Source organism: Pseudochaenichthys georgianus, chromosome 1 (genome assembly GCF_902827115.2).
Source record: "Pseudochaenichthys georgianus chromosome 1, fPseGeo1.2, whole genome shotgun sequence".
NCBI lineage: Eukaryota > Metazoa > Chordata > Actinopteri > Perciformes > Channichthyidae > Pseudochaenichthys > Pseudochaenichthys georgianus.
This window is the reverse complement of record NC_047503.1, coordinates 46,404,677-46,428,621: the sequence shown is the minus strand read 5'-3', so window position 1 is coordinate 46,428,621 and position 23,945 is coordinate 46,404,677. Positions and strand designations below refer to the sequence as shown.

Genomic DNA, 23,945 nt, shown 5'->3' with positions numbered 1-23,945 from the left:
CTGGACTCTTACAGCTGCAGTCTTTTATACATGCACACAATATTTTTGATATTCTCTGTCCGGTTTTAAAGCGCTTCACAGTACTGAGTCTGTCCAAACTTTTAAGTCCCGCCTAAGGACCCACCTCTTTTCCCTCGCTTTCGAGTCAGTCTGAGCTGTTTTATCGATTTGTATGCTTTTATTTTCCATAGCCTTAATGTACCGTGTATTCATTATTATGTGTGGCTTTTATCCTTTTATCTTTTCGTATGTGTGCCATTTATCTGCTATTGTAATATTATATTATTATTTTAGGTCTTCTACTGATCTTATGTTTCATTTTGTGAACATCTAAACTGTACATTGAGTGAAATGTGATGTTTTTAGGCACTCTCTGTTTTAAATAGACTTAATTGTCTCCGTCAGCAGGACAGTTATTAAACAAGACACTGATGAGGATTATTAAGTTATTTTTTATGTGGAATTAAAAAAAAAAACGATTTCAGTAGACTTTGCATATAACAAATAAGCATGTACACATAGTTGAAGCAGTAATATAGAGCACCTGACCATCGGCTGGTCTAAACAATAAATCATGTTTGACACCTCGACATGATTCACTTCAAGCAGCTCATTCTTCTTTACCTACAAGCTGCTGCTACTGAAAACTGACATTAAAAGCTTTAAGAGTTGAACGTGAATATATCCTCTTCGCACACATCCTGCACAGCCTCGCTCTCCACAGGGACATTTCAACGTCCTTCTTCTTTGTTTCCATCAGGTGAGCATCTGAAGAAAATCACAGAGACTTTGTGTGAAGTGAACCTGATCTCACCAGAATGCGTGACTCCACCACGACTCCTTAACACCGCATTGCGTGGTAGAGTCACGAACTTTGCTACATTTGCGTGTCTGCACCACGCAAACAACCCCAATGTAAAGTGACTGAGGCTCCTTTGTCGTGGTGCACACACGCATTTCTACAACGTCCCGCAGTGAGCTTTTATTCTATAAAACGTTTTTTAAATCTACTTTATAGCTTGTAGTAACTCACGGGCAGGGGCGGCGCCAGGGGGTATCTAGGAGTTGCTATAGCAACTCCAACAATTGGCCTAGCAACGGCTTAGCAACCCCATTGTTTTTATATGAAAATGTATCATATTTATACACATTCTCGCAGCCCGCGAGAATGTGTATAAATATGATACATTTTCGCGGGATCTATCAGGGGCGGGTCATTGTAATTTACTGCGTGAACTGTTACTTGGCTAATTCTCAGTAGATCGAAAATGGAAACATTTCTCACAGTCACAAGTCAGCGTAAACGACCGCGTTCTCCAACGGAGCCGGTCCAGCCGGACAACCCTGCTATGCACAAGGATCCCGATGTTCACTATGAAAACCGGGAGGATTGGGACCACGAAGAACAGGTGCCCCCCCCAACTGCACCCGCAGCAGCAGGACCAGCTAGCTGCTACCACGAGCTGCAGTGGAACTAGCGCTGCTCCTCTCCGCACCGTGATGATCCACTGCCCTCATTTCCTCCACCCTGCTCTCTGCAGAGCTCCACTCCAGAATATACACATTCTGCTAGTCAGTGATTCTCAGACACAGCGTCTCACCCTTTGAGCATCTCGGCAGAAATGAGCAGTCACTCCTCTCAGTTACAAATGTTCATTTTAAATTAATCAAGAATGTGTTGTATTTTCCGACATGGCGCATTGTTCGAGGCGTGCTGACAGTGAGATCTAACACGGGGAATTGTGAATGAGGAGAAGAGAGGAGGAGGAGGAGGAGGAGGAGGAGGAGGAGGAGGAGGAGGAGGAGGAGGAGGAGGAGGAGGAGGGTCACAGAATGAGGCCAGAGAGGAGGAAAAGTGCGTTATGTATGTTGTTGGTGGGAGTTAGGGAGAGACCGCCCCTTCCAGGTGTGTATGTGTGTGCGTTTTCCGGTGTGTGTTACGTGAAAGTCATGAGTGTTACACTATTGATTGGTTCTGTAAATAAAGAGAACGTTTTCGACATTGAAGGCTTGAGTGATCTTGAATAGCGGTGAACGCTACAATATGAACAGGCTTGTGCTTGGCCCACTGGTAGGCCTATGTTTTGTTTATTTTGAAAATTAACGAGCAACGCCGTGCTGTCATATAGCAACTGCTAAGCTACTGCAGCAAAAAAATCCTGGCGCCGCCCATGCTCACGGGAGTCTTCTTTTATTTTATTTGTATTCATAATCATTTTTATTTTTCGTCAGCATGTATTATGGCAACCCTGTCTCCTAAAAATTACGTTCGCACAGAACTAAACTGCATTCTCAATTACGTTGAGCGAGAAACGTATTTTCGGATGAAGAGTTTATCGCCGGCCACTAGAGGGCAGCGTCTCACTAATGTCGCTAACCGGATATGCCGTGCTCTGACCTGGTAGTGCCAAGCGACCATTTTAGTTTGAACATTGTTCCTTCACTCCACCTCGAGTTGAGACGTTCATCCACTCATTCATGTAGGATTGGTTCCACTATTGTTTGGTGTGTCTAAACTTTGTGTCGTTGTATATATTTGTGTTGTGTTGGTGATGACATGCATGGATGTAGTACTTTGTCAGCTTATCTTGCTACATTGCTCTGTTTCAGGGTGTCGTCATCCTTGTCAATAAACTACCGAAACTGACATTGAGGAGTGTGTTTCTTCAAATTGGTCCGCGCTCTCTCACCTCTATCTCTACAGGTTCAGGTGCTTCAGTGGTGGAGCGCAGAGCTTTCTTCTTCCTGGATTAAGGGCAACATCAAATACAGATTTTATTTCATAACAGTAAACTAAAACACGTAAGAAGGATGTTTAAACTGATGAATTTATATTGCTGTACCTCATCCACAGACTCAGGAGAAGCGCAAGAATCAGCATCAAGACCCCCAGAGTCGTCCCGATGATATTCACTATCATTGTTGAACTCCCTAGAAACATGAACACATATGTGATACTTCTAACTATGGATTGATAAATCACATTGTCAGTGTGATCCACCTCTGACACCATGGAGGTTCCTCCCTGAACACTGACATGTTGAATAAGCTTGGGTTGCTTCAGATTACAAAGTGAATCAGGTCTGGTGAATGTAGAGAACTTACATGCCACAACAATCTGAGTTAAGGTGGAGTTACTACATCCTAACTTGTTCTGGGCTCCACAGGAATAACTCCCACTGTGTTCAGCTCTGAAGTCAGTGATGGTGAAGATCTGTCCTGAAGCTTTTGGAGAGTCTTCATCCCTCTTGTACCAGGTGTAGTTAGCTGCTGGGTTAGCATCACTGCTACAGGTCAGAGTCACTGAACTGCCCTCCTTTATCCCAGTAGAGGGACTCACTGACACAGAGGGGAGCTTTGGAGCATCTGGAGGAAATACAAATAAATCAACAAAAATGGGTAAAAATACATCATGTTGAATTCAAATGAAAATCTGTGTGAGCATCTGACTTTAGAAGTGTTTTTTGACAGGTATAGAGCTAAAGACAACAATTATGTGATATATATTTCGTTTTCTGCATTACTTCTGGTTTGAATACACAACATACGTGCAGATTTGGGAGCCAATTATAAATAAAACTCCATTTTCATCCTCTACTGTAGCTGCTCTCCATCTCATTGGCCTCAGCAGCAGACTGTGAACAAAGTTATAATTTTTGCATGATGCTTTTCAAGTTGGCTTGGTTTTTACTCACATTTCACATCAATAAAGATGGATTCCGAACTTGTTATCTCCAGCAGATTCTCAGCTCTGCAGTAATACTCTCCAGAGTCAGAGGACTGGATGGAGCTGAGGACGAGTAGTGGTCCTTCATTGACAGAAGAAAGGTCTTTATTTACATTCCTCTTGTACCAGATGTAGTTAGCTGCTGGGTTAGCTTCACTGCTACAGGTCAAAGTCACTGAACTGCCCTCCTCTATCTCAGCAGAGGGACTCACTGACACAGAGGGGAGCTTTGGAGCATCTGGAGGAGAAGTGTTTAAAGTTATTAACATTGAAGGGTAGATATAATGGCAACTTGCAAATGTCTAGAGGCACAAAGCAGGAAACATTTTTCACAAACACAATGCAAAACATTTTTAAGCTTGGAACATCTGGAGGAGATAACATGAACACATTTCACATTTGATTCCACGGTGGAAGATATTTAAGTGAATAATAGTTTAATAAAACACAGAGTGTTAACTTGATTCCATCCTTTATCAGAAATCTAAACACTTTGAGGGAAAGTGTTAATCTTTATGTCATGGAAGAAGTTTCCTTCATAATTCTCGTGTATTCTTCTTTCTAGTAGCATCCCTCGTAGCAAGAGTATATTTTACCTATTCTAAAATCAAACAGAAAACCTAGAGCCCTGGTCCAGTGTCTTTGGACACTGCCATGTCTGCTGGCGACCTCTGGTGGGTAAATAGATAAATGAGTGCAATGATGATATATGTTATACTGGATGTTAATGTCATTATGTCAGTGGAAGACTTTGAGTGAACTCACACACTGCAGGAGAGGGGAAGTCCTCATATCCCGTCAAAGCACAGTAATAACTGTCTGCTGACTCATATATGAAGTATGCATAAGGAAATGTGTCTTCCTTTATTTTCTGTCCATTCTTGAACCAGATGTAAGAAGTATGACCAGGTGGACAACTGCTGAGACACTGAAGGCGCGTAGACGATCCTGATTTGCTCACATGCACCTGGAGATCTGAATAATTAACAAAACTGTTAAATATGTTCGTACATAAATGTAAATCAAAACATTCACACTATTTGCAAGAAGTTGAAATTAAGAAATGAATTGTTATAACTCAGTTATTGTTATAAACCCAGTGTGAATGTTACCTCTAACAGACAGAGTGGTTCCAGGATAACCCCAGTGTGTAGCTCGGTTTGTTGTGACCCTGAACTTGAACATGTACTCAGCTGAGTCGCTCTCTCTCAGGTTTTTGATTCTCAGAGTGCAGGTGTTGTTTTCACAGAGATCCTCTACACGACCAGCATACTCTGAGTCTGTGGTCACATCTACAGGTTCAGGCTTACTCCATTTAGTAAACCAGAATGTTTTCTCTACTCTGTTAACACTGCCTTTCCATGTCGATGGGTATGTGAAGCTGCATCTCATCTCCACTGTTGATCCTTTCACTGCACAGATCTTAGTGGAAGAGTAAGTCACATCCCAGCCATCCTGACTCTGACCCGCTGAAACACAGAGCACATCAGAAACTAGAATCAAAGTGTATCTATACATTGTTGAGAAATTGCCTGATCAGTACTTTCAACAAAGAATGAGAAAATAAACATTTTACAAACTTTACTGGATAGAGCAGAAAAACATGTGAATTCCTTCTTAGGCATTTTAAAACCAATGATACTCTTTGACTTTGTTGTTTCTTACTCAAAGCAGGTAGAACAGAAGTCTACGCAAAAAGGGTTCAGTTTGACACAAGATTGGAAAATGCCTTCATATAAATGAACAGTGAATGATTAGCGATCATATTAATTAGAATAGTGTTATGAACCGAGACACAGGATGCAGGACCCAAAAGCAGGACTCGGAGACAGATGTCCAAAAATAGAATGTTCTTTAATCACAAACTAAATCGTACTTTCACAAAAAATAGAAAGTAGATAAAAAGCCAAAACAAAGTTGTACAGCAACACAAAAACTCACTTGACAAAAGGTCTAAATCTCAAGGGAGGTATCAGGAGTCAAAAGGCCTGGGTGCTCACGACATGAAACATAACGAGCTGACAAAGGAACAAAGGAACACCAGGGCTATATATAGGTGAGGGGGATGGGCACAGGTGAAAACAATCAGGGCAGGGCCAAGCAATCTCACGGGCGGGAAACACACAAAGGCAGGAACTGTGGGATCTGAAATGACAGGAAAGATTACTTTCAAAATAAAAACATAACTAAACCTAACATATCTGTCGAGTCACAACAAATAGTGTGAGACTCTCTGAACAGTTCCCTCTCTGTTCGCTCTGTGGTCAGGTTGCTGCTGAGGTCAGTGTGAACAATAACAATGAATGCAGAACACTGAGGTGTGAGCAGCTTCTGTCGGATATACAGATGAGAAAAAGAAGAGGACTGCACACTTATTCCCACATGTGACCTGATTTTACAAGTCCCACATTTCCCAGAATCCCCTCGGTTCATGTGATGAATGTAAGTGTAGATGTACAGTACCTGACACAGAGAGCAGGAAGACAACTAATCCACTCGCTGCTGCAGTTAGACTCATAGCTGCTCCTCTCATCTCTGTGAGACTATAAAACATGTCAGATTAAATAATGTCCACAGGAGGTTTACAGAATCATTACATCAATAAACTGTTTCTACTCACAGTGAAGGAGGAACGACGTGTTCAAAGATGCCTTTCCTCAATGAGCAGAAGACGGATATCAGGCTTTTAAAAGACTAGATTTCCTTCCTCTTTAGATTATTAATATGCATGATGAGCCAAATGCCAGTAACACCCACTGCACAGTTATGTTTTGTTGTCAAAAAATTAACTTTTCTTAAACAAAATAATCTATGGCTTTAACTTGTTTGGCTGCTGATATTCCCCTGACACCAGAAAAGAGCATTCCAAAGTAAGTTAATCTCTATTGCCCCTTTCACACCAGCGCCTTTTCAGCTCCGGCTCGGAGCGAGAGCCTGAAAAGCGCCGGGTTTTCCTGTTCACACCGCAGTGGCGCCGGCTCTTAGCTCCGGAATCCGCTTCATTTCCAGCTCCAAAACATTGTCGGTCCAGAGGCAAGAGCTTTGGAGCTAAGAGGCGACGTCGCTCTTACATCGAGGCGTGCAGGAAACTAAACCCACCTCCCCTGAACATGGGTCGACTGTTATGCCTGCCTACAAGCAGTAGTGCCTATAAACACACTTTATAAAGTCAGGCAACACTAACCAGGCTTCGTGTGATTCTGTTTATGTGTACCTTACTTTGACCATCCGTTCACTGTTATCGATCATTGTGGAGAGAGGCAGACGTGTTGTTTTGTATTAGTGCAGCTATCGGATGCAAGTAGTCAGTTTAGCTTCGGTTGCTATGCCAACATCACCCGTTTGATACCAGATAAACTTTCATAACAGCGTTGTGATACCAAACAGTGTCAATTCAGACTGACACACATTCACTTAGGCTAAGGGGAACTGGGGATATGCATCAGCTGCTTGTGTGAGTCGGACAGTGAATACTTTAGAGCGGCCGCTGCAGTGTGAGCTAACCGGGAGCTAACGGGAGAATAAACTCCCGTGGAAGAGCAGCCAATACTGCAGCTGTCGGTATAACACACTCTCACTCCCTAAGCGTCCAATAGTGACGTTTGGTCAGTGTCCGTGGCGTCCAATTGTGACGCTCCTAGGCTCCTTCAGCGTCATAAAGGGACGCAAATAGCTTTCAACTGATTGCAATGTATTCCCATCTGCGTCGGGATTTGACGCTCATGGAAGCACGGCATTCGTTTATGTCGGCTGCCCTTAAAGGTAATGTGAGCGTCCATTCCCAGGAGTAAAGGATGGCAGAATACACTACACTACCCAGAATCCCCAGCTATCGTTTGGACTACACCATGTGCTCTTGACAAACCCCGTGATAGTCCTCAAGCTCTGTGATTGGAGAGTGTGCTCCGAGGGTTAAGCCGATTCTCGAACAGCACTTGAAATGGGATGGAACCACGGCAGACTGTCCAAAACTGGATTTGAATGGGTCCACCGCGTCCCCCCCTCCCCTCCCCGTCCCCAGAACTACACATGCTGGCTATTCTGTTTCGCAATATGTTCTCTATGGCACGTCTCTACTGGGAGTTGTAGTTTTAAAAGACGTTTTCGTATTTCCCATAATAAGAAGTTGCCAGTATTAAACTGTGTACATCCCTGGAGGTTTAGGGGACAGGAAACACTCACATTTAAAACATATAATTAATAAATGGGTGAAAATTGCTTGTGCCCATTATGGGCAGTATTAATATATATACCCACACGCCAGCTAAGGTCAGAAGAGCTTTATTTAACAGCTGGTCTTATGTCTGTGACCCCTGTGATAACATTACATTACATTAATTGATAAGCCTGAAACATGCACTTGTCAAGGTTCAGAGGCACATTTTGCAAATATGGCAGTAGCCATCGATCAGCTTAAGATAAGATATACTTTATTGATCCCAAGTTGGAACATTTGCGTTACATCAGCATGTGTAACAGTTAAATATGCAGTGGTGTTTATTTGAAAATCATTTAGTATAATCACATAAATTCTGTGTTTTATATTCAACAATTCTGTGTTCTTTATTTATTGATTGTTCAATACCTGACAAGGCCGGAGATGAAATATCTACATACATCTTATAAGAGTATAATACATTATGTATAATATCAGTTAAAATAAGTGCTTCAACATAGTTGACATTGCTGGAGGTATGCACAAATATTGATAGATGTCTTGTAATGCACTATTGAGGAACCTGCAACCCAAGTTTTTCATTCAGTGCAGAACTACACCACAGTTGTGTAGGCCTATATGATATGTCAATAAACCTTAGAAAATCTTGAAATCTTGAAAGGGATGTGCAAAATAGTCATTACATACAGTCTTTAATTAACAATTAGTAGAGAATAACGAGTAATGAATATACTTTATAGGGATCGTATTAATATCTAATAATAAAAATATTGAAATTCAATAACATGCTTTAACCACCAGGTGTCCCTTTATATCAGCTGTGCACCTTTATGGTGTAAATACAGCCTATCTACCAATTGGATCAAATATAAAAGTGAGCCGAATTAGTGTTGATACTGCAAGGAGATGTATTGTGTGAAAATAAATGTAAGATGTTGTTTAATGGCTGATATATTTATGATCCACGTCACGTTTTCAGTTCCTCATGTTTGTCTTCTCATCAGGGCTCTATAAATACAGAACTACGGCAGATATGTAATATGTAATGCAGCCAAACCGTGTATTACAATGCCGTTATGTGATGACTTTCAAAGAGAAAAGCAAGCACACTCGGCATAAGGTATTATTATTATTTTGGTCTGTTTCCGGTATTTGTTAATGACGATGTGCTCTGAGATGTGAGACTGGAATTGCACAGGGGGGAAATAACGTAGGCTATCTTTAGATGCGGATTTTGTTAAACTAATATGTTTAGGCTGTGGACCAACACTATACATTGACGGGGAAGGGGGTAGCAATAAAGATAACACCATTAAACAGTTACACAACATAACAGAAATAATATCGATAGCAGCGTCCCTAGCAACCACCTTGGTAACAATGAAAACGTCGCGATTTCCTGAAGTAATCTTCGTAATAACTAGCAAACTAAAGATCATGTACATCCACTGCACACATAATCTGAAATAACAACTCATATTTCTTGCATCAAATGACATCAAAACGCATTTTAATGGCCAAACTAACTTGAAAATAGGCATTTTCTACCGAGAATAAAACGAATTTATTATGAATTTGTTAAAAGTAACACGATCATCGACCCGACGCTGTTGTTGTTGTTGTGAGCGCCGTAATGGCTGCCGTTGGGGAGCAAATCAGCGATGTAAACGGTGACGTCATGACGCAGCAGGGGCAGCTCTGGGGCGCCAGTGGGCCGTGTGAACAGAGCGGGAGCTGAAAAGGGAAACCGGAGCTGAACCAGAAAAGCTCCCGCTCGGAGCTAGAAACTGAAAAGCGCTGGTGTGAAAGCCGCATGAGAGCACTGAGGACGTCACACAGTCGGCAAGGTGGAGTGAAGGAACAGGAATGCATTAACCTCTGAACCCACGAGGCAGTTTGACTGAACAGGCAACCCAGTCTCACGGCATTTCGTGTTCACCAACACGATTTTCAATCTATTGATTCGTGTTCACGAACACGATTTGCCCCTTTTTTTCGTGTTGCATAGCACGATTTTAAAAGCAATGTATTTCTACTGGTAATGTGTTTCGTGCCTGCAGGCTGCAGCACGTCTTTTTCTCCGGTCGGGTCGTGGAAGACCGGAAGCTGTGTGGTTCATAAAAACATGTTCTTACTCAATATCAAGCCACAATTATTGCTTTTATTTTAAATCGTATAATTTCGGACTTTTGTTGCCGTCTGTGAGGAAAATAAATGGGGCTCAGAGCCTCAGAATACGGAAATCTGTATTTTTAAATATTTTTTTCCTTCTAATTCGTTATTCTTTTCAAAATAACACACTGTTATTTACTCACCAATAACACACAATTATCCTTGCTTTTATTTATTGGTTTAATTCCATAATCTCGGGCTTTTTTGGCGTCCGTCAGGAACTGAATTTCAAAATAAAAATAACCGGAAACAGACGTAGGCCTATAAGGGACATTTCGAGCATCATTGCGATTGTCAACATTTCTGAGTTTAGGATGGCCGAAGACACTACACTACCCATAATCCCCAGCTATCGTTTAGGACTACAGTCCCCGTAAGGTTACGCAGAGCGTCAAACAGCTGTGTGAAATGGAATGAAACCACGCCAGACTATCCAAAACTGGAATCGAACGCCCCCCCCAGAACTACACATGCTGGCTATTGTGTTTCGCAAAATGTTCTATGGGACGTCTCTACTGAACGTTTTCGTTTTTCCCACAATTAGAAGTTGCCAGTATTAAACACATTGGTGTTATCAAATATAAGATAATTAATAAATGGGTGAAAATCGCTTGTGTCCATAATGCGCAGCATTAATATATACCCACATGACAGCTCATTGTTACTTTGTAATTCTACTCCACGACAATTCAGAGGTTAACCTGGTATTTTTACTCCACTGCATTTATTTGAGTTACTTTGCAGATTCTGATTAATTATGTGAAATATAAACAACCCTGAAATCAGACTTTAGTTACACGTGACCTGAGTAAAATTCAGGTAAGGTGATTGTCAAGTGCCAACAATCAGGAGAGATATTTGATAGTTGGTGCTTGAGAAGACTAAACATGTATCTGCAATTGACATGAATGGAAATGAGTAATAAAGTATATTCATTACTCGTTATTCTCTACTAATAGGTAATTAAAGACTGTATATTATGGCTATTTTGCACATCCCTTTCAAGATTTTCAAAGGTTTATTGACATCATATACACAACTACGGTGTAGTTATGCAATGAATGAAACACTTGGGTCACAGGTTCCTCAACAGTGCATTACAAGACATCTATCAATATGTGTGTACCTCCACCATTAAACTGTCATATTCTGCACATTTCTTATTCTATCTACATAAGAGTATCATTAATGTGTATAATATCAGTTAAAATAAGTGCTTCAACATAGTTAACATTGCAGGAAAGCAATATATTAGACGTTAAGTACTTTGTCAGGCTTAATATTTATCTGTAGATAGATACCCCCAACGTTTTTTTCTTATTTAAAAGAAGACCTTAATGTGTTATTTAATGTTTAAATAAAGGTTAATTCGTTTTTCTGTTTTGCACCTCCTCCTATTAATATCTTTGTACATCCTGCACTAAACTGTTTTATTGTAGAGATCACTTACAGTATCTTCTTGATTTTTTATATTCTATATTTCTATCACAGACCTTCTACTTACCCCCTATGAAAGTATGTACTCTTCATATTTTTATTCAAATAATATTTGATGAAAAAAATATTAAGAGTACATTATTGTTTTTATGTGTTATATTATAACACATAAAAACAATAATTCAATAATGTGCTTTAACCACTAGGCGGTGCACACAAGGTACACACAGGCATAATAACTTTGTATTATTAGTGTAGGACACGTTTTATTCATGCTTTCACATAATTTTACAGCATATTGCTATACTATTTCAGACTCAGAATTTACATTCTTACATTCAAAGGAAATCAGTAATATCTTTAAAAACTACAGTCCTTTTCTATCAGCTGTGCACCGTTATGGTGTAAATATAACCTATCTATGAATTAGATCAAATGTAAAAGTCAGCCGAATTAGTGTTGATACTACAAGGAGACGTATTGTGTGAAGAGAAATTGAAGATGTTGTTTAATTGTTGATATATTTATGATCCACGTCATGTATTCAGTTTCGGCGAATAAAAAGAATAACAAATTAGAAGGAAAAACAGATTTAAAAAATACAGATTTCAGTATCCTGAGGCTCTGAGCCCCATTTATTTTCCTCACAGACGGCAACAAAAGTCCGAAATTATACGATTTAAAATAAAAGCAATAACTGTGGCTTGATATTGAGTAAGAACATGTTTTTATGAACCACACAGCTTCCGGTCTTCCTCGACCCGACCGGAGAAAAAGACGTGCTGCAGCCTGCAGGCACGAAACACGTTACCAGTAGAAATACATTGCTTTTAAAATCGTGCTGTGCAACACGAAAAAAAGGGGCAAATCGTGTTGGTGAACACGAAATGCCGTGAGACTGGGTTGGCTCCTTCCAGTCCACTTGATTATTCCATGACATTGCATTTAGCTGATGCTTTTATCCAAAGCGACTTACAATAAGTGCGTTCGACCAACAAGATACAAACTTGAAGAAAACAGAATCATATAAGTACATCAGGTTTCATAGAGCCAAACATTTCAAGTGCTATTCAACTGGCTTTAGATAAGCCAGTCCTTTAGTAGTATATAAGTGCTTTGTTAATAGTTCTTTGTTAGTAATTCTATCGCTCGAAGTGGATTATGTGTGTGTTCATGTTGGGTTCACACTAACAGGCATGGGAGTTTCTCACGTCTCAGAGTTCTGCATTTCTCTGAAACAGAAGCAACCTGATCGCAGAGAGAGCAGGGACGAAACAAACCAAGAGAAATTAAATGGCATTTTCCATTCTCTCTGATAATTAATTTGGTTCTCTTCATGCTGTTCAGTCAAACTGCCTCGTGGGTTCAGAGGTTAATAACTTCCTGTTCCTTCACTCCACCTGCAGACTGTGTGACGTCCTCAGTGCTCAGAGAGATCAACTGTTATTCTCTTCATAATTTGAATGCTCTTTTCTGGTGTCAGTGGTCATCACATCCTCACTCCCAGGTCGGCCTATGTTGACGTTGTGTCAAGTCCCCTGTGTCGGCTTTTTCCAATGCAATGGGGGGACGGCCTTGTCGGCTTTTTCCAACGCAATGGGGGCGGCCCTTAGCGTACATTTTCAACTTTCCGGGATGTCCATAGGCTTCTATATAGCTCCCTAAACGTATGTTGTAGACGACTTGAGATCGCGAGCGAATGCTACCCGCAGATCCATTCTCACAGCGTTTATCAACCTTTTTCTTACTCAATATCAAGCCACACTTATTGTTTTTACTTCTTCATTTTAATTGAAAGATGTAGGACTTTTGTTGCCGTCAGTTATGGGGAGAGTAGGGGCTCAGAATACTGACATCTGAAATATAATTAGGGTTGTATTTCAAGAGTTTGTAAATTATTGCCTGGCACCGCAATCGCACAACGGCACATCCATTAATACAGATACAGATGTCAGTATTCTGAGCCCCTACTCTCCCCCTAACTGACGGCAACAAAAGTCCTACATTATTCAATTAAAATAAAGAAGTAAAAACAATAAGTGTGGCTTGATATCGAGTAAGAAAAAGGTTGATAAACGCTGTGAGAATGGATTTGCGGGTAGCATTCGCTTGCGATCTCAATTCGTCTACAACATACGTTTAGCGAGCTATATGGAAGTTAAAGCCATAGTATATTTTGTATAAGAAAAGTTTATACTTTGTAAAACAACAAAACGTTACTGTGTGATGGTTGTTACTGGCATTTGGCTCATCATGCATATGAATAATCTAAAGAGGAAGTCAATCTAGTCTCTTAACAGCCTGATATCCGTCTTCTGCTCATTGAGGAAAGGCATCTTTGAACACGTCGTTCCTCCTTCACTGTGAGTAGAAACAGTTTATTGATGTAATGATTCTGTAAACCTCCTGTGAACATTATTTAATCTGACATGTGTTATAGTCTCACAGAGATGAGAGGAGCAGCTATGAGTTTCACTGCAGTAGCGAGTGGATTAGTTCTCTTCCTGCTCTCTGTGTCAAGTACTGTACATCTACACTCACATTCATCACATGAACAGAGGGGATTCTGGGAAATGTGGGACTTGTTAAATCAGGTCTCATGTGGGAATAAGTGGGATGGATTTGTGTAAAAGTCAAACCTAGCAGAAACATTTAAAATGTAATTGTGTGTAGAATTGTAGAAACTCAAAGACGTTACTAGTTTTTTTGATGGATATTCTGAAGATCTTGTCGTGCTTTGCCGCTGTCCTTTGCTCCAATCATCTGCATCAAATATCAGTTTTCTTATCACTTTTACAAACGTTAAAATGAGAATATAGTGCATGCATAACTGTTCCATCCTCTCTCTCTGTTAAAACATTTTGCTTAGTTTTTTTTTTAAGACGACTTAAAGAATCACCAGCTCTGTTTGTATTAGGTTTAAGTGATTTAGAGAGATATTCTTAATCTAAGTCAAAACATATTGAGGGAGGGACTAGGGACTAGTCGCAGGGAAACGACGCAAGTGAAGGACGCAAGGAATCCATTTAACCGAAGTGAGAAGGACCTGTGTGAGGCCTCGTTTAACTTGTGTTTTGTTTATTGTTAGGAAATGTGCTCCAGTTTACCTTTTTGTGTATTGTTTAATTTAGTCACTTTCTTTTCGAAGAAAGTTGTTCTTAGTTACTTTAAGTTTGTTTTGCAAATTGGCTGGTGAGCCTCTTTTCTTTAGTAATTAAAGCATCACTTCGTGGCTTCAGCAGTCAGTTTCCTCTCCTTTTTCTCTCGCCCGGTTATTTTTGTGTTTTGTTACTTCCCTTTGTACCCCTAGTTTAGGAGGGAACGTACCACTTATAATTAATAATATGCCCTTCATCCTGTTCAGTCAAACTGCCTCGTGGTTCACAGGTCAATGCGTTCCTGCTCCTTCACTCCACCTGCAGACTGTGTGACGACGTCCTCAGTGCTCAGAGAGATCAACTGTTATTCTCTTCTTCATGTAAATGCTCTTTTCTGGTGTCAGTGGAATATCGGCAGTGAAACAAATGTTTAACCGAAGTCTCTTTTAATGTGTACTTTTTTAAAACAAAACGTTGTTGTGTAATGGGTGTTACTGGCATTTGGCTCATCATGCATATCAATCGTCTAAAGAGGAAGTAAATCTAGTCTTTTAAAAGCCCGATATCCGTCTTCTGCTCATTGAGGAAAGGCATCTTTGAACACGTCGTTCCTCCTTCACTGTGAGTAGAGACAGTTTATTGATGTAATGATTCTGTAAACCTCCTGTGAACATTATTTAATCTGACATGTTTTATAGTCTCACAGAGATGAGAGGAGCAGCTATGAGTCTCACTGCAGCAGCGAGTGGATTAGTCGTCTTCCTGCTCTCTGTGTCAGGTACTGTACATCTACACTCACATTCATCACATGAACAGAGGGGATTCTGGGAAATGTGGGACTTGTTAAAATCAGGTCACATGGGGGAATAAGTGGGATGGATTTGGATGAAATGCAAACTTTCCAGAACTATTCAAAATATATATATATATATATATATATATATATATTTGGTTAAACCTTTCTAATGGTGTACCACAAGGTTCTGTTTTAGGACCACTTTTATTCTCCATATATATTAACAGCGTAGGTGATAATGTGGATGAAGCTACTTTACAATTTTTATGCGGATGATACTGTGATGTATTGTGCAGGTCCCTCCATTCAGGAGGCTGGTGTTAAATTACAGGCTGTTTTTAACACTATTCAGACTCAGCTCTCTGAATTAAAGCTTCTTTTAAATGTAGATAAAACCAAGGTAATGCTCTTTTCAAAAGCTAAAAAGACACCAGAGCCTGTTTTAGATATTGTAACTACGCAAGGAACAAAACTTGAAGTTGTTGCCTGTTACAAATACCTTGGTATCTGGCTTGATGATTGTCTCTCTTTTAAACTCCATGTCAATAACCTGCTTAAAAAACTGAGGGTTAGGCTAGGTTTCTTTTTCAGAAACAAGTCCTGTTTCTCGCTTGAGGCCAGGAAAAGGCTAGTCACTGTGACCTTTTTACCTGTGCTGGACTATGGGGATTTGTTGTATATGAATGCACCTGCCAATTACCTGAGCAAATTGGATGCTGCGTATCACAGTGCTCTGAGATTTGTCACAAATTGTAAAGCGCTTACACATCACTGTACACTGTATACCAAGGCAGGTTTACCATCACTCTCTGTACGGAGGCTCAGTCACTGGTACACGTGTATCTATAAAGCTTTGTTGGGTAAACTCCCGTATTATATCTGCTCTCTGATAACACAGAGAGTTGCAAGCAGCTATTGTCTGAGGTCACATGATGTAGTCTTGTTAGATGTGCCAAGAGCAAGGACTGTCTTCGGTAAGACAGCTTTTATGTGCGCAGCTCCACTTGCTTGGAACAATCTTCAGCAAGAATTGAAACTGAGCAATCTGATTCCTCTGCATGTTTTTAAAGCTAGGGTAAATGAAATGCTTGCTGATACAATGGGCACTTGTAAATGTCTATAACTATGTATCCTGTAAATATAATGTGTAATGTCCTTTATTGTTTTATGTTTCATGTGGAACCTATATGCTGCAGGTCTCCCTTGAAAAAGAGATCTATGATCTCAATGGGACCAATCTGAATAAATAAAGGTTTGATATGTTTTGTGTAGCTTTGTTGAAACACTTAGATGTTACCAAGTTTTAGTAGTTTTTTAGTGTTACATGTAAAGGATATTTGTACAAATATCTTTCCTGTATTGGTCAACGTAATTTTAACTTATCTGTGTGCTTATTACTCTGACACGCTTCAAACTGAGAATATTGTTCATTCATTACTGTTCCCTCCTCTTCATGTTATAACATTTTGCTATGTTGTATTTTTAAGATGAGCCTGGTTAAAATGTTTCTGTCGTTTTCATAAAAATGTTAGTGTTTTCGAGGGATATTTTCTAACAAGTCATTTCATACTGTCTCAACTTCTCTCATGTCTACACTCTGCAGCAAACCCTTCTAGTTCCTTCTCTCTGACCTCAGTGTTATAATCCCACACTGAGTTAAAAGCAGTCTTCTTCTTTTTCTTATCGGTATATCCGAAAGAAGCTGCTCACACCTCAGTGCTCTCATTTATTTTAATTGTTCACACTTAACTCAGCAGCAACCTGACCACAGAGCGAACAGAGAGGGAACTGTACAAGAAAAGCACATATTTGTACATTGAATAATATTCCTAATATGTTACTGTTCATGCATCTTAACACATTGTGTTTGGACTTATGGTCTGGTTTAATTTAGCAACAAAGTCATACATTAGTATTTGCAGCAGTTATCAACTCCCTTAAAATGAATTAAGAGGTGACTTGATGTGCTCCCCTTCTCTAGTGTATAAGATGTATATATTTTTTATATTTTAGAAACTCAACTTCCATAAACACATGATATAGTTCTCATTATCAGTTCAGCTCTAGTTAGATAGATTCATGTTTATAACGTCTGCTGATAATTGCAGATCTTGAAATTATAGTCACAAAAACTCCATAAACACATTTGTAGTTTGATGCACTGTTTGTTATTAACCAATTGTTAACTTAAGTTATTCACTTTGATCATAGTTTCTGATGTGCTCTGTGTTTCAGCGGTTCAGAGTCAGTATGGCTGGGGAGTGACTTACTCTTTTACTGATATCTGTGCAGTGAAAGGATCAACAGTGGAGATAAGCTGCAGCTTCACATTCCCATCTACATGGAAACGTGGTGAAAACACAGTACAGAAAACCTTCTGGTTGACTCAAAAGAAAGATGGTGAACCTGTAGATCTGACCACAGACTCAGAGTATGCAGGTCGTGTAGAGGATCGCTGTGAAAACAACATCTGCACTCTGAGAATCAGAAACCTGAGAGAGAGCGACTCAGCTGAGTACATGTTCAGATTCACAACAAACCAAGATGGATTCAGGGGTATTCCAGTCACTTTGTCCGTCACAGGTATCTGAAAATGTCCTTCTGAGATATTTAAAATGTTATTTTAATTTCTATTTTTAAACGTGATGTTTTTTTTGTGAAATTATACCTTTATTCAGATCTCCAGGTGCAGGTGAGCAGATCAGGATCGTCTACTCGCCTTCAGTGTCTCAGCAGTTGTCCACCTGGTCATACTTCCTACATCTGGTCTAAGAACAGACAGGAAGTGAAGGAAGACACATCTCCTGATGCAGACTTCAGATATGATCCAGCAGACAGTTATTCCTGTGCTTTGAAGGGATATGAGGACTTCCCCTCTCCTGCAGTGTGTGAGTTCACTAAAAGTCTTCCACTAACACAGTGGTTCTCAAAGTGGGGGGCGCAGAGGCATGCCAGGGGGGGCGCGAGAGACCAGGAGGAAAACTGGCTATAAAAAAAAAAAAGATAAAAAAAAAAAATCATAAATTGAAAAATTATTGATTCGAAAATAATATGATATAGATGGTACAGTACTATTACGTCTGGGTCTCTGTGTTTCAATAAAGCTCGGCTCTGTGTGTGTGCGAGCGCGATTGCGTACCGGTACCGGAGATCGTTGTTGTTAGCTTCTGGTGCTAGCGAGCTACGCTAACGGATATAAGGAGGTTTTTCAACAACAAAGTGGAGGAGAGTCCTCTCCTGTCAGACTGAGAGACTCAGTGAGCTAAAGGACTCTCTCAGTGTTATCTCAGTGGGTCTCAAACGTTTCGGTCACCATTAATGTAAACAATTATTTCCGAGGCACACATTTATATGATCATTATAGTTATAAAAAAATAAAAGAATACATGAAAAACAGCTATGAAATACTATATGACATTAAAACAAGAATAAAGTTTAAAAGGGTGATTTGTAAAATATATATAAAGAAAAAGTAAATCTGTTTACAGTTCTGTTTCATATGGGTGTTGAGAGATGTATCCATAGATCTCTTCATTTAGCTCTCAAAGTGCACCAGATTGATGCTTTTAACTTCAATGTTTAAAAATAAATTTTCCCGGGGGAGCTTGCCCCCGGACCCCCCTAGAGGAGGTCCACACACCACCTGTAAAAATAGCACTTTACCCCTGCTTATACCTATATGCCGTGAGCTGATTATCGAGCCTTCATTGTAACAGTCACACTGTGTATATGCGTGGGGAGTGTTGCAGTAGAAACTTCCACTGTAGCGACCGGTACATTAATGGGAAACCCTAAACAGACCTAGAAACCCTAGACAACTTGAAAGGATATGGCGTTCCACTAAACTTGAAGAATCTCGTTTAATTTGGCATATTACTCTCAATGAATATAAGAAAGCACTGCGTAAAGCGAGAGCAGCCTACTACTCTTCATTAATAGATGAGAATAAGAATAATGCAAGATTTCTTTTCAGCACTGTAGCCAGGCTGACAGAGAGCCACAGCTCGATTGAGCCTTCTATTCCCTTAGCACTCAGTAGTAATGATTTTATGTGCTTTTTTAACGATAAAATTGTTACTCTTAGAAACAAAATTAATGACCTCTTGCCTTCGACCAGTATAGTGTTATCAACAGCTCCCGGAATCGTAAGTTCTAATATTTCACTAGATAGTAAACTAGAATGCTTTTCAGCCATTAACCTTGAACAATTACATTCAATGATTCTCTCTTCTAAACCATCAACGTGCATGTTAGACCCAATTCCAACTAAGCTGTTGAAGGAAGTTTTTCCATTAATTAGCACTTCTTTATTAAATATTATGAATATGTCTTTATTATCAGGCTATGTTCCACAATCATTCAAAGTAGCAGTGATAAAACCGCTTCTTAAAAAGCACAACCTCGATCCAGAGGTTTTAGCCAACTATAGACCTATTTCTAATCTTCCGTTCCTCTCAAAAATTCTTGAGAAAGCGGCCGCAAAACAGTTGTGTGATTACTTAAAAAACAATGATTTATTTGAAGATTTTCAGTCTGGCTTTAGAACACATCATAGCACAGAGACAGCTCTGGTTAAAGTCACAAATGATATTCTAATAGCCTCAGACAAGGGACTTGTCTCTATTCTTGTTTTGCTCGATCTTAGTGCTGCATTTGATACTATCGACCATGATATCCTATTGCAAAGACTAGAGCACTTAGTTGGCATACAGGGAACTGCTTTAGGCTGGTTTAGGTCCTATCTATCTGAACGCTCTCAGTTTGTACGTGTTAACGATGAATCTTCCACGCAAACCAAAGTTAGCCATGGAGTGCCACAGGGCTCAGTGCTCGGACCTATTTTTTTCACATTATATATGCTTCCGTTAGGCAATATTATAAGGAATCATTCTGTAAACTTTCATTGTTATGCGGATGATACTCAACTATATTTATCAATCAAGCCTGATGAAATTAATCATCTAAATAAAATTCAAGACTGCCTTAAGGACTTAAAAACGTGGATGACCTTAAACTTTTTGATGTTAAACACGACCAAAACTGAAGTTATTGTACTTGGCCCGAAGAATCTACGAAACAAATTATCTAAAGACATACTAACTATGGATGGCATTAATTTGGCCTCCTGTGAGACTGTAAGGAATCTTGGTGTTATATTTGATCAGGATTTATCCTTTAACGCCCACATAAAATCAATTTCAAGGACCGCCTACTTCCATCTACGTAACATTGCAAAAATCAGGCATATCTTGCCTCAAAACGATGCAGAGAAACTAGTCCATGCATTTGTTACTTCTAGGCTGGATTATTGTAACTCTTTATTATCAGGGAGTACCAAGAAGTCAATCAAGTCGCTTCAGCTGATTCAAAATGCTGCGGCTCGTGTACTAACCAGAGTTAGGAAAAGGGACCACATTACTCCTGTTCTGGCTGCCTTACACTGGCTCCCTATAAAACACAGGATAGAATTTAAAATTCTTCTTCTCGCCTACAAAGCCCTTAATGGGCAGGCGCCATCTTACCTTAAATAACTCATTATACCCTACTGTCCTACTAGGGCATTGCGTTCCAAGAATGCAGGGTTGTTGGTTGTTCCTAGAATCTTTAAAAGTACAATGGGAGCCAGAGCCTTTTCTTATCAAGCTCCACATTTGTGGAATCAGCTTCCAGTTTGTGTTCGGGCGGCAGACACCCTATCCGTTTTTAAGAGTGCGCTTAAGACCTTCCTTTTTGATAAAGCTTATAGTTAGGGCTGATTAGATTCAGCCCCTAGTTTTGCTGATATAGGCTTAGTTTGTCGGGGGACATCTTACTTCTTCCTTCTCTCTGTATACCCGTGTACACTCATGTTCCGATTAACCCAGCTTCCCCAAATGTCTTTCTTTTTGGTGTCTATATACGCTGGGATCCGGAGTCATGGATGATCCTGCGGTCCTGTGTCCTGGATCGCGAGCGCTGGATCTTGAGTCGTGGCTGTGGTCCTGGATCATAGGTCCTGGATGGATATCCTCGTGGATTCATCTTCCTATTATACACACATGCATTTCCAAACATTTGGACTACCTATGTTGCAAATGTATTATCTTTTCAATTTACACACGGCATCTATTGCACGTCTGTCCGTCCTGGGAGAGGGATCCCTCCTCTGTTGCTCTCCCTGAGGTTTCTCCCATTTTTCCCTTTAAACTGGGTTTTCTTTGGAAGTTTTTCCTTGTACGATGTGAGGGTCTAAGGACAGAGGGTGTCGTATTGTCATACTGATATTCTGTACACACTGTGAAGACCACTGAGACAAATGTAACATTTGTGATATTGGGCTATATAAATAAACATTGATTGATTGATTGATTGAAATGTTTGCGCACCCTCTATGAAACGTCAAGCTACCCCACAGCACCCCCAAAATAAATCTCTGGCGCCGCCACTGAGCCTGACTATTTGTGTTGGGGGGGCCCGACTTTTTTTTTCTCCAAAGGGGGGGTCTGACAGAAAAAGTTTGAGAACCACTGCACTAACATAATAATATTAACATACAGTATAAAATATATCATCATTGCACTCATTTATCTATTTACCCACCAGAGGTCGCCAGCAGACATGGCAGTGTCCAAAGACACTGAACCAGGGCTCTAGGTTTTCTGTTCGATTATAAAATATGTAAAATATACTCTTGCTACGAGAGATGCTACTAGAAAGAAGAATAAAGGAGAATTATGAAGGAAACTTCTTCCATGACATAAAGATTAACTCTTTGCCTCAAAGTCTTTAGATTTCTGATAAAGGATGGAATCAAGTTAACCACCCACTCTGTGTTTTATTAACCCTTAGATGCATAAGTGGGTCTTTTTTGACCCGGTGAAGTGGTTTTCGTGAAGTATCTTTGTAATTACATTTTTATATAATTTCATATTCCAGCTATTCCTCAAAAAACATGTTTTGGATATCAGGCCATTCAAATTGAAAATGTAAATGTTATACATTTAAAGAAATTGTAGTTTTTGTATTACTACCCCAAGCTTCCATAACTGGGTCAAAATGACCCGCATGCATTTTCTATAGAATTTCGTTTTTTTTTTCAAAATGTAAAAAGTTTCTAAAATTATAAATAGTGAAAAATTAAATATAAAATATTTCTATTGTGAACCCAAATATAATACTAAATATTATACAAGTGATTTTTCTTAACCAAAATGGCATAAAAACACATTATTCTAATACGGGTCTTTTTTGACCCACTTATGGAAGAGTGTCGGGTCCAGTCACTCGTGCATCTAAGGGTTAAACTATTTCTCATTTAAAATATCCTCCACTGTGGAATTCAAATGTGAAATGTGTTCATGTTATCTCCTCCAGATGCTCCAAAGCTTTAAAATGTTTTGCATTGTGTTTGTGAAAAACTGTTCCTGCTTTGTGCCTCTGGACATTTGCAAGTTGACATATCTACTTTAATGTTAATAACTTTAAACACTTATCCTCCAGACTCTCCAAAGCTCCCCTCTGTGTCAGTGAGTCCCTCTGCTGAGATAGAGGAGGGCAGTTCAGTGATTCTGACCTGTAGCAGTGATGCTAACCCAGCAGCTAACTACACCTGGTACAAGGAGGATGAAGACTCTCCAAAAGCTTCAGGACAGATCTTCACCATCACTGACTTCAGAGCTGAACACAGAGGGAGTTATTCCTGTGGAGCCCAGAACAAGTTAGGACGTAGCAACTCCACCTTTCATCTGAGTGTTGTGGCAGGTAAGTTCTCCACATTCACCAGACCTGATTCACTTTGTAATATGAAGCAACCCGAGCATATTCAACATGTCAGTGTTCAGGGAGGAACCTCCATGGTGTCAGAGGTGGATCACACTGACATGTGATTTATCAATCTGTAGTTAGAAGTATCACATATGTGTTCATGTTTCTAGGGAGTTCAACAATGATAGTGAATATCATCAGGACGACTCTGGGGGTCTTGATTCTGATTATTGCTCTTCTCCTGAGTCTGTGGACGAGGTACAGCAATATAAATTCATCAGTTTAAACATCCTTTTTACGTGTTTTAGTTTACTGTTATGAAATAAAATCTGTGTTTGTTGTTGCCTTTAATCCAGGAAGAAGAAAGCTCTGCGCTCCACCACTGAAGCACCTGAACCTGAAGAGATAGAGGTGAGAGAGAGCGGACCTATTGACAACATTTCCCCTTCCTCAAAGCTATACTGTGGCTCAGAAATGCAATGTGAAGAGAACTTGTGTTTAAAGACAACTTCCTGAGTTGAAACAAGTCATGAATTTAGCCAAGAAATAATTAGCATCAACTTTAAAATATGAACAATGTTTTATAAAATCTTAAAGTATATGCAGGTTTCATGAACGAGAGTCTAATGATGTCTTCTCTCCATCAGTTGGACTCTCATCCTGAGTATGAGAACGACTCACACACTGCAGCACAGACAGAAGACACAGAGGAGCAGGAAGACATGGTGTGAAGTCCAGTCAGGTTAGAGCCTCCTGCATCAGATCAAACCGGCCCACTCCACATTTAGAGTCACA

At 39.9% G+C, this 23,945-nt stretch overlaps 2 protein-coding genes across 2 annotated transcripts; one reads left to right on the top strand and one right to left on the bottom strand.

The window, feature by feature from the left end:
• Positions 1-441: 441 nt before the first annotated feature.
• Positions 442-6,374, bottom strand: LOC117454841 (B-cell receptor CD22-like). The gene is made up of 9 exons (XM_034094068.2): positions 6,348-6,374; positions 6,191-6,270; positions 4,840-5,196; positions 4,493-4,702; positions 3,696-3,965; positions 3,106-3,366; positions 2,844-2,931; positions 2,691-2,745; positions 442-768 (listed from the first exon to the last, which is right to left on the bottom strand). Exons 2-9 carry the CDS (start codon positions 6,258-6,260, stop codon positions 757-759), a joined length of 1,323 nt encoding a protein of 440 aa, XP_033949959.1. The 5' UTR covers positions 6,261-6,270; positions 6,348-6,374; the 3' UTR covers positions 442-756.
• Positions 6,375-13,845: 7,471 nt separating this feature from the next.
• On the top strand, positions 13,846-21,709 carry LOC117453197 (uncharacterized). The gene is made up of 5 exons (XM_071204860.1): positions 13,846-13,876; positions 14,901-15,232; positions 15,310-15,389; positions 17,643-17,990; positions 18,086-21,709. The coding sequence occupies exons 3-5, from the start codon at positions 15,320-15,322 to the stop codon at positions 18,397-18,399; spliced, it is 732 nt and encodes a 243-aa protein (XP_071060961.1). The 5' UTR covers positions 13,846-13,876; positions 14,901-15,232; positions 15,310-15,319; the 3' UTR covers positions 18,400-21,709.
• The last annotated feature ends 2,236 nt before the right edge of the window (positions 21,710-23,945 follow it).